Here is a 10,854-nt window from a genome sequence, read left to right as displayed (position 1 = left end):
TCTGTGTCACATAAGAACATAAGAGAAGCCATGTTGGATCAGGCCAATGGCCCATCCTGTCCAATACTCTGTGTCACATAAGAACATAAGAGAAGCCATGTTGGATCAGGCCAATGGCCCCTCCAGTCCAGCACTCTGTGTCACATAAGAACATAAGAGAAGCCCTGTTGGATCAGGCCAATGGCCCATCCAGTCCAACACTCCGTGTCACATAAGAACATAAGAGAAGCCCTGTTGGATCAGGCCAGTGGCCCCTCCAGTCCAACACTCTGTGTCACATAAGAGAAGCCCTGTTGGATCAGGCCAATGGCTCATCCAGTCCAACACTCTGTGTCACACAGTGGTCAAAAAACCCAGGCGCCATCAGGAGGTCCACCAGTGGGGCCAGGACACTAGAAGCTCTACTGTGGCCCCCCCAAGCCCTCCCACTGAGCTACGTCCCTTCCCTAAGGTTGCGTGTACACACACCTGCCATGGCCAGTCTTCTAAACAGGGCTGAGCAAAACCTCCTCCCACGGGCAAGCCCACAAGCATTGTACTTTCACCCACCCCTTAGCAATCACATCACTCAGCAGCCTGATGAGTCTTTACAAAAAGTTTATTTGCACATCCCAACAAACCAGAATAGACTTCAGAACTTTTGGAACTGCTTCTTGGTGCCAGCAGCCTTGGTCACCTTGAGGACGTTGAAGCGGACCGTTTTACTGAGGGGACGGCACTCGCCCACAGTCACGATGTCCCCGATCTGCACATCCCTGGAGGCAAAAGAAAGACAAATAAACGTTAAATAAATGACTCTGGAAACTAATTATCATGTCTTCTGTAAGGTCAGCATTTATTCTAAAAACAGCACCCGTAGCAGAAAATATGCGAAAAGTTTTGAACGATCCCATTGAAAAAATAGAAATTGAAGCAGCAATTAATGCAATGAAAAATGGAAAAGCAGCTGGGCCAGATGGATATACAGCTAAATTTTTTAAAACCCTCAAAGGGGAGTTAATCCCGAAACTTCAGAAACTGCTGAATATGATAAGAACAAAAGGGAAAATACCAAATACGTGGAAGGAAGCTGTTATTTCGTTGATTCCAAAGGAAGATAGAGATGTTACGAACGTAAAAAATTATAGACCAATTTAATTATTAAATAATGACTATAAAATATATACAAGAATCTTGGCAGAACGGTTTAAACAACATTTGATAACTTTTATAAAGAAAGACCAAGCGGGGTTTCTTCCCAAAAGGCAAATAAGAGACAATATCAGAACTGTTGTAAATGTTGTAGAATATTATGAAAGACATCCAGAAAAGGAAGTAGCATTATTCTTTGCGGGCGCAGAGAAAGCATTTGACAATTTAAATTTATGTTTGCAGTAATGGAGAAAATGGGAGCTGGGAGAAAGCTTTATAAGAATGATAAAAGCAATATATACTGAACAACATGCAAGGTTATGTATAAATGCTGATCTTACAGAAGACATGATAATTAGTAAAGGTACAAGACAAGGTTGTCCACTTTCTCCACTGTTGTTTATAATGACTCTTGAAATATTACTGATGCAAATTCATAAGAACATAAGAGAAGCCATGTTGGATCAGGCCAATGGCCCATCCAGTCCAACACTCTGTGTCACACACTGGCCAAAATTTTTTTATATATATATACACACACACACATTGTGGCTAATAGCCACTGATGGACCTCTGCTCCATATTTTTATCTAAACCCCTCTTGAAGGTGGCCATGCTTGTGGCCGCCACCACCTCCTGTGGCAGTGAATTCCACATGTTAATCACCCTTTGGGTGAAGAAGTACTTCCTTTTATCCGTTTTAACCTGTCTGCTCAGCAATTTCATTGAATGCCCACAAGTTCTTGTATTGTGAGAAAGGGAGAAAAGTACCTCTTTCTCTACTTTCTCCATCCCATGCATTATCTTGTAAACCTCTATCATGTCACCCCCGCAGTCGACGTTTCTCCAAGCTAAAAAGTCCCAAGCGTTTCAACCTTTCTTCATAGGAAAGTGTTCCAGCCCTTTAATCATTCTAGTTGCCCTTTTCTGGACTTTCTCCAATGCTATAATAACCTTTTTGAGGTGCGGCGACCAGAACTGCACACAGTACTCCAAATGAGACCTCACCATCGATTTATACAGGGGCATTATGATACTGGCTGATTTGTTTTCAATTCCCTTCCTAATAATTCCCAGCATGGTGTTGGCCTTTTTTATTGCAATCGCACACTGTCTTGACATTTTCAGTGAGTTATCTACCAGTACCCCAAGATCTCTCTCTTGGTCAGTCTCTGCCAGTTCAAGAAGATAAAGAAATAGAAGGATTAAAAGTAAAAGGATTTACTTACAAATACAGAGCATTTGCAGATGATATAATGTTTATAAATGAAAACCCCATACAAGTCACACCTTTGTTGTTAGCCAAAATACAAGAATATGGGGAGTTGGCGGGACTTTGTATTAATAAAGAAAAATCAAAACTTCTATGTAAAAATATGCAAATAAATAAGCAACAAGAATTGCAGAGACTAACGGGCTGTGAAGTTACCTCCAAGGTAAAATATTTGGGTGTGGCGATAACAATGAAGAATATTGATTTGTTCAAAAATAATTATGAGAAGCTATGGCGTAAAATGGATGAAGATATGTTAACGTGGAATAAACAATTTTTCACTGTTGGGTAGAATAGCCACAATTAAAATGAATATTCTACCAAGAATAATGTATTTGTTTCAAACTATTCTGATTGTGAAAGACAGTAAACAATTTAATAGATGGCAAAGAAAAATTTCAGAGTCTATGTGGGCAGGGAAGAAACCAAGAATTAAAATGAAAATTTTAACAGATGCAAAAGAGAGAGGTGGATTTCAATTACCAGACTTAAAATTATATCATGAAGCAGTTTGCTTAATATGGAGAAAAGAATGTATAATGTTGTTAAACAAAAAACTCTTAGCGTTGGAAGGTCATGGAAATAAATTTGGCTGGCATCTTATAAGTATTATGGGGGAAAAAAGATAGACGGCTTTTTCTCTCACCATTATATAAGAAACAGCTTGCTAAATACATGGATAAAATATAAGAAATATGATGAGAGAAAACCGTTATGGATAGTGCCAGCCGAAGTGATAAAAATAACAGCTGAGATGGGTGAAGAAAAGTGGTTGTCATATAATCAACTATTAAAAATACAAAGTGGCAAAATAGAATTGAAAACTGCTGAAGAACTGAATAATAAATGATTGGTTTCAAATGCAACAAATAGTGAGCTTGGTGGAGAATGACATTAAAACTGAAGGAATAAGAAAAGAGCAAACAGAAATGGAAAAAGTTCTGCTTGGAGACAATGAAAAATTAATTTCAAAATTATATAAATTACTTTTAAAATGGTCTACGGATAAGCAGATGCTGGCTGGGGCTGATGGGAGTTGTAGGCAAAAAACATCTGTACAGCTACCACTGGCCACTCCTGCTCTATGGGATCTCAGAGAGAAGGCAGCCCTGGTACAGACACCACCCAAAGGGCACCAATCGCATCTTCAAGCTGCCCTCAAGAGCCAGTCCACTCAAAGGCCAAGCTGGCACGCCCTTACCGGAAGCAGGGGGACAGATGCACCGACATGTTCTTGTGGCGCTTCTCAAAGCGGTTGTACTTGCGGATGTAATGCAGGTAGTCCCTCCGGATGACGATGGTGCGCTGCATCTTCATCTTGGTGACCACGCCTGGGACAAGGAGAGAAGTCAAGGCCGTGCGGGCCACACCCACGGCTCCCTCCACTCACCCGCCCATCTCCAGGGATGTGAGAGTCAGAGCCCAAAGGGGCTGTGGCAAGGCCGTCTAGTCCAACCCCCCTCCCACCAAGCAGTACAGGAAAGCCAACGCCCCAGCATTCCATGGCCACCCAGCTTCTGTTGGCAGGGTCATCCCTAGCGACAGACAGCCCGTCACCCTTTTGCAAAGGCACAAAGCCCCACATCGCACTTGATCTTATCCAAAAGACTGAGGGCCACTCATGCTGGCTACATTCAATGCATTACCATCGGCCATCCTCTTCGGAAGATACCACAGAATCCCCCACAATCTTAGACGATGCCCTTGTAGCCAAGGAGTCATCGAAACGGTCCCTCATGTTCTTCTGGACTGCCCTTTCTATAGCAGTCCACAAGCAAGATACCTAGATGCTCTGCTCTCTGACCATCAAGGCCTTTCTGACAATGCCAAGGTCCGCTTTTTACTCCACGGGAAACACAACTTTGTCACTACTCACGTTGCTTGCTTTTTACAGGCTGCGATCCAAATCAGAGAGGCTTTTACTCATGCATAGCCCGCAGCTATTTTTTGTCATTTCACTTTTGCTGGTTTTTAAGGTTTTATTATATTCTATAGTGTTACTGTTGGTTTTAAACTATACTGTATCCTTACATTAATGCCAATAAAGGTCTAAAGGACAAAGTCACCAGTGTGGAAACATGATTTAAATGCAAAATAACAGTCATAATTTAAAGCCACGCAGCAAAACATTAAAACTTCCCACGTTTTTAATGTGGATCACAGGAATGGTTACTCTTTCGTTCCACTACAGTCTGCGCATGCTACCCTTTCCAACAGTGCCACCCCCTTGTGGTTTGGCTAACTGCACCCGCTCACACGCCCTTCATGTCCTTCAAACAGCATCAGTTAAGCCACTGGGCAATTTCATCAGAGCCCCTCACCACGGGGGTTCAGCAGACCATCGTGAGAAGAAACATCACTTGCAGCTCAAGGACTGGGGGGGCGGATGTGGCCATCATGGCACAAGGTGGGGGCGGTGCAGCACTGCCTACAGTTGCGAAGTGACCCAACTCACCACCTTGATATGCAGACACTTCTTCGTGTACAATGCCAATAAAGGCGGTGGTGGTGGTTGATACGCAGACGCAGCAGCTTACTGCAGCAGTTAACTTATCCCTCGTGGCCCCCTCTGTTTCACTCCTGCTAAGATGTGCAACACCCAAAAGAAGAAACCGATAACCAAAAACGGAAGCCTAGTGTTTCATCTAGTCCTGTGATACCAGGAAGATGCGCCAGAACTGGCTGCAAGAGCATCCTGCTAATATCTCCAAGAATTAAGAACCCAGATAGGATAGAAGGGAAAATAATGATGCAAGATCATTTTAGTCCCCGCTGAAAAGAAAAGCAGGATATAAATATCGAATAAAATTGTACAAAAATTAAATACTCGGTCTGCCCTTGAACAAGAAATGTGCACTTTTGGCTATAACAATTTCCCTCTGTTTATCCAATTTTCCCATCACTAGACACAAGCATTTTCCTGTTTCTGAATTACAGCCCTGTGCTTGTAGGGAACAAATCATGCCGTTAATTTTAAAAAGCAACCACAAATCACAGTACACATTTTTTTCCACATATTCAAAACAGAACCCCCTCCTACCTGACAGAATACGGCCCCGAATGGACACATTGCCAGTAAAGGGGCATTTCTTGTCAATATAAGTGCCCTCAATAGCCTAGGAGAAAAACCAGAGATAGTTTTATCAGCAAAGTCCCAAGATTTGGGGGGTGGGGAAGAAGCACTATTCCCAACCTCCCTGCAGCACAACACTTCAGCTTCCTAGAAACAGCTTCTCAACAAATCCCTTTCTAAGCAGACATACAGAAAAGAGGCCTAGCTTCACACAGAGGAAGCAAATCTAAGGCTGCACAGTTATTGCTTCAAACTGCTAACAATAAAGACAGAATCAATCTCCATACAGCTAAAATACTGCCTGCACTTGCATTTATAGAACTGCACTGTGCTAAATTATTCACAAAGTTACCTGGAAAAATTATCAGACTGCGGTCTGTACTCCTGTTCATAGCTTGCTTAAACTAGGATGCTGCTATGGAATTTTGCATTGCTTAGCACCTCATATTAATACTTATACTTTTTTTTCAATCCTGTTTTTAGACTTCTAGATGTTTCTACACTCTTAATTCTATTTGCCTGTTTAATGATTCTCCCATCTGTTGACTGTATTGATTCACTGTGTCTGCTTGTGTCAGAAACTTAAACATAATGTAAATAAATATAAGTGATATCTTGTTTAACCAGGTCAGCCCTCACCAGCAGTCTGAGTAGTCAAGCCCAGGCGCAAGGCTGCTAGTTCTGGGGCCTACCTAATGCATTTGACATCAAGAGCCACTTCATTCTTTTGCATCAGTCCAAATGAGCTGACTTCAGTCAAGGCCTTTTGGCCGCTCTCGTCAAAACCCCTTCATCAGTGGGGCTTGGAAGACCATCGTGAGATTGTACATCATGAGTCAGCACAAAGAAATGCTTTCAAGTGGCTGGAGCACGCAAAGGTTTTCCTTCTTCAGCTACTAAACCTTCCCACATACGTTGCCAAACAAGCAGCCGTTTTTGTTGCAGAGATACAAAGAAGTCCTGACAGAGAGAACCTGAGCTACTCACTCAGCAAAAAAGAAAAGGAAAAAAGGCAACCTTTCTCTCCCTTTTAGTTCTGCTGCCCATTTATGAGACCGCATCCTGGAGTGGATCTGGGAGCCCAAGGTTTGAATTCTCAATCTGTCATGGAAGTCTGTTGGGTGGCCTTGGGCCACTTACAGTCTCTCAGCCTAACCTGCTTCATGGGCTTGTTGCTGTGAAGATAAAGGTGGGAGTATTGGGGAACAACAAAAACTTTAGGGGAGGGACGGTGGCTCAGTGGCAGAGCATCTGCTTGGTAAGCAGAAGGTCCCAGGCTCAATCCCTGGCATCTCCAAAAAAGGGTCCAGGCAAATAGGCGTGAAAAACCTCAGCTTGAGACCCTGGAGAGCCACTGCCAGTCTGAGTAGACAATACTGACTTTGATGGACCAAGGGTCTGATTCAGTATAAGGCCACTTCAGATGTCCATATGTCCAAAACTGCTTTTGGTCTCCCTTAGGGAGAAAAACAGAGTCCAGAATGAAGCAACTAATGAAAACAAATGAATGTCATACACTTTTACCCCAACATGGCTCCCCCCTCCCCCCAAATCACCTCTTTGGGGGTTTTGAAGCCCAGGCCGATGTTCTTGTAGTAGCGGGGGAGCTTCTCTTTGCCGGTCTCCCCGAGAAGCACCCGCTTCTTGTTCTGGAAGATCGTGGGCTGCTTCTGGTAAGCCCTCTCGGTCTGCAGCAACAAAAAGAGAACAGGGTCAAGACTGAAACGCCAAGCTGAGGCCCAGCAGCACTGAGGGTTACCAAGTCCAATTCCAGAAATATCTGGGAACTTTGGGGGTGGATCCAGGAGCAAGGTTGCGACAAGCATCATTGGACTCTAAAGGGAATTGTGGCCATCAAATTTAAAGAGACCACACACCTTTTAAATGCCTCCCCTCCACTGGAAATAATGAAGGAGTCCTTCTTTGGGGACTCATAGAATCCTAGAGTTGGAAGGGACCTCTAGGGTCATCTAATCCAACCCCGTGCACAATGGAGGAAACTCACAAACGCCTCCCCCTAAATTCACAGGATCTTCATTGCTGTCAGATGGCCATCCAGCCTCTGTTGAAAAACCTCCAAGGAAGGAGAGCCCACCACCTCCCGAGGAAGCCTGTCCCACTGAGGAATCACTCTCAGTCAGGAAGTTCTTCCTAATGTTGAGCCGGAAACTCTTTTAGATGTTTAAAACAATTTTATTGGTAACATATGGTAATAAATCTATTTCTTACATCTTTAAAAACTTCTTTTATCTACCCCGGAAACTCTTTGGATTTAATTTCAACCCACTGGTTTTGGTCCTACCTTCTGGGGCCACAGAAAACAATCCCACACCATCCTCTAGATGACAGCCCTTCAAGTATTTGTGAGTTTCCTGCATTGTGCAGCGGGTTGGACTAGATGACCCTAGAGGTCCCAACGCTATGATTCCAAGTCCTTGAAGATGGTGATCCGATCACCTCTCAGCCACCTCCTCTCCAGGCTAAGCAGGCCCAGCTCCGTCAACCTTTTCTCATAGGACTTGGTCTCCAGACCCCTCACCATCTTTGTTCCCGTCCTCTAGCTCAGTCAACCTTTCCTCACAGGACTTGGTCTCCAGACCCCTCATCCCCTCTAGGACAGCCCTTCAAGGACTTGAAGATGGTGATCCTATCACCTCTCAGCTGCCTCCTCTCCAGGCTAAACATCCCCAGCTCCTTCAGCCTTTCCTCATAGGACTTGGTCTCCAGAGCCCTCACCATCTTCGTCGCCCTCCTCTGGACCCGTTCCAGCTTGTCTAGATTGTGGTGCCCAAAACTGAACACCAGACTCATAGAACCGGACCCGTCTTTGAAACTTGGAGGGTGCTTCGAAGAGAGGCGCTGGGTGCTATGCTGAAAACTCGGTGCCTCTACCTCAAAGCCAGCCTCCCCAGATACATGCAGATCAATCCCCCATTCCACCCTACGGGAATCGGTCTCCATAGGCTATAATGGCGTGCCCCTCCCTCTGATGACCCTGCAGTGGGGGGGGGGCGGCTCCAAACCGGGGGATCCCCTGCCCCCTCCTGGGGATTGGCAACCCCAGCAGCAGCAGGAGCCCCCCCCCCCCACGCGGGCCAGGCCAAGGCGTGCGGCAGAGGCGCCCTGCCCCCCAGCTCCCCGGCCCAGCCACGCGCAGCCAAGGCGGGAGGAGCCCGGAGGCGGCCCAGCCATCCCCTGACTCCCTGCAGGGCCGCCGCAGCTCCCACCTGCGTGTCCGCCATCTTGGGCCGCCCGAGTCGGAAAGAGGCCGCGCGGGGGACGCCGGGACACCTCGTGCCTGCCGCCCGGAAGTGACGTCTCCGCCGAGGCCCCGCCCGCCCCCACGCCGGCCATAGAGGGGGGCGGAAGCCGCGCGGGCAGCTGGAGTCCTAGAGGGGCCCCGCCCCCTGCCCCTCCTCCTCGGCGAAGGAAGCCCCAAGCGCCTCGCGAGTTCGAGTCCCCGCCGCCACACGTGGGCCCTGGGCCAGGCACCCTCCTTCGGCTTGCTGCTCTTCCACAGACGTTGCCCTGCTGCCCTCAGCGCTTTTTGCCAATAAAGGCTGGCTGTTTGCTGTTGCTCCCTAGGGTTGCCAATCCCCAGGTGGGGGCAGGGGATCCCCCGGATCGGAGGCCTCCCCCCGCTTCAGGGTCATCAGAAGGCGGGAGGGAGGGGGGGAAATGTCTGCTGGGCGCTCCTTGATTCCATATGTGGATCGATTAAAGAAATTTGAAATAATGGACAATTGATCTGTAGGGCTCTGGGAGATTGTTTTCTGAGGTAGAGGCACCAAATTTTCAGCATAGCATCCAGTGCCTCTCCCCAGAATGCCCCCCAAGTTTCGAAAGGATTGGACCACGGGGTCCAATTCTACGAGCCCCCAAAGAAGGTGCCCCTGTCCTTCATTCTTTCCAATGCAGGGAAAGCATTTAAAAGGTGTGCGTTCACTTTAAATAGATCCAGGCGGGCAGCCGTCTTGGGCTGAAGCAGTTGAACAAAGCAGGAGTCAAGTGTACCTTTAAGACCAACCGATTTTTATTTAGAACGTCAGCTTTCGTTAGCGCTTTCGTTTGATGAAGTGTGCTTAAGAGCACACAGAAGCTGACCTTCTAAATAAAAATGGGTTGGTCTTAAAGGTGCAACTTCGTCCCTTTAAATGTGATGGCCAGAATTCCCTTTGGAGTTCAATAATGCTTGTCACACCCTTGCTCCTGGCTCCACCCCCAAAGTTTCCCGGCTCCACCCCCAAAGTCTCCTGGCTCTACCCCCAAAGTATCCCAGCTCCACCCCCAAAGTCTCCCAGCTCCACCCCCACAGTCTCCCGGCTCCACCCCCAAAGTCTCCCGGCTCCACCCCCCACAGTCTCCCGGCTCCACCCCCAAAGCCTCCCAGCTCCACCCCCACAGTCTCCCGGCTCCACCCCCAAAGTCTCCCGGCTCCACCCCCAAAGTCTCCCGGCGCCACCCCCAAAGTCTCCTGGCTCCACCCCCAAAGTCTCCCGGCTCTACCCCCAAAGTCTCCTGGCTCCACCCCCAAAGTCTCCCGGCTCTACCCCCAAAGTCTCCTGGCCCCACCCCCAAAGTCTCCCGGCTCTACCCCCAAAGTCTCCTGGCTCCACCCCCAAAGTCTCCCGGCTCTACCCCCCAAAGTCTCCTGGCTCCACCCCCAAAGTCTCCCGGCTCTACCCCCAAAGTCTCCTGGCTCCACCCCCAAAAGTCTCCTGGCTCTACCCCCAAAGTCTCCTGGCTCCACTCCCAAGGCCTCCCGGCTCCACCCCCAAAGTCCCCAGATATTTTTTGAGTTGGACTTGGCCACCCTACTTCACTTGAGTCCAGTGCACAATGACACGCAAAGCCTGGGCCCTGCACAGCTTCAAATATCCTGGCAAGAGGGACTTTGGACACGCTGGGGATTCGCTTCCGCCTAACTGCACACCTGCGCGGGATCCACTCACCTTGGACTTGGGGGCCACCCAGTAGACCAGGCACAAGAGGGGCATCAGGAGGAAGATGGCGCAGGAGATGAAGACCTTCCAGGCACTGTTGCTGCCCCGCCAGCTCTGCAGGCTCCCGCACCAGATGGAGGACAGGACTTGCTGGCAGATGGGGTGGGCCACAAACTGGGCCGGCAGGAAAGAAGCCACGCCTTTAGGATTCTGAATACGACACTGTTCTCTAGAAGCAGGCCAACTTGGGCACGACCAAAGGGCCAGCAATGAAAGGCTGCCCCAAAGATAGGGTTCCCAGTCCCCAGGTGGGGACAGGGGACCCCCCCGCTTCAGTGTCATCAGAAAGTAGTGGGGGGGAAATGTCTGCTGGGCACTCCATTATTCCATACGTAGATCGATTTCCATAGCATGTAATGGAGAATTGATCTATG

At 47.9% G+C, this 10,854-nt stretch overlaps 1 protein-coding gene and 2 non-coding genes across 3 annotated transcripts; all 3 read right to left on the bottom strand.

Annotated features, from left to right (window-relative positions):
• Window positions 1–580: 580 nt before the first annotated feature.
• On the bottom strand, window positions 581–8,833 carry RPS11 (ribosomal protein S11). Its single transcript, XM_060263973.1, has 5 exons — window positions 8,705–8,833; window positions 7,034–7,165; window positions 5,445–5,520; window positions 3,606–3,735; window positions 581–755 (listed from the first exon to the last, which is right to left on the bottom strand). Exons 1-5 carry the CDS (start codon window positions 8,717–8,719, stop codon window positions 632–634), a joined length of 477 nt encoding a protein of 158 aa, XP_060119956.1. The 5' UTR covers window positions 8,720–8,833; the 3' UTR covers window positions 581–631.
• LOC132565751 (small nucleolar RNA SNORD35) lies at window positions 4,678–4,769 on the bottom strand. Its single transcript, XR_009554935.1, has one exon. It is a non-coding gene; the product is annotated as a small nucleolar RNA SNORD35 (small nucleolar RNA).
• Window positions 6,221–6,315, bottom strand: LOC132565752 (small nucleolar RNA SNORD35). Its single transcript, XR_009554936.1, has one exon. It is a non-coding gene; the product is annotated as a small nucleolar RNA SNORD35 (small nucleolar RNA).
• Window positions 8,834–10,854: the final 2,021 nt, after the last annotated feature.

This window comes from Heteronotia binoei, unplaced genomic scaffold, assembly GCF_032191835.1.
Source record: "Heteronotia binoei isolate CCM8104 ecotype False Entrance Well unplaced genomic scaffold, APGP_CSIRO_Hbin_v1 ptg001539l, whole genome shotgun sequence".
Taxonomy (NCBI): domain Eukaryota; kingdom Metazoa; phylum Chordata; class Lepidosauria; order Squamata; family Gekkonidae; genus Heteronotia; species Heteronotia binoei.
This window is presented reverse-complemented; position numbering and strand designations above follow the sequence as displayed.

What these genes read in the sequence shown, in the direction of transcription:
- RPS11 (XM_060263973.1), bottom strand. An exon ending in TCGGGGCCGTATTCTGTCAG is followed by an intron (nt 3,736 to 5,444) that starts GTAGGAGGGGGT and finishes TCCTTGTCCCAG; the next exon opens with GCGTGGTCACCAAGATGAAG. An exon ending in CATCTGTCCCCCTGCTTCCG is followed by an intron (nt 756 to 3,605) that starts GTAAGGGCGTGC and finishes TTTTGCCTCCAG; the next exon opens with GGATGTGCAGATCGGGGACA.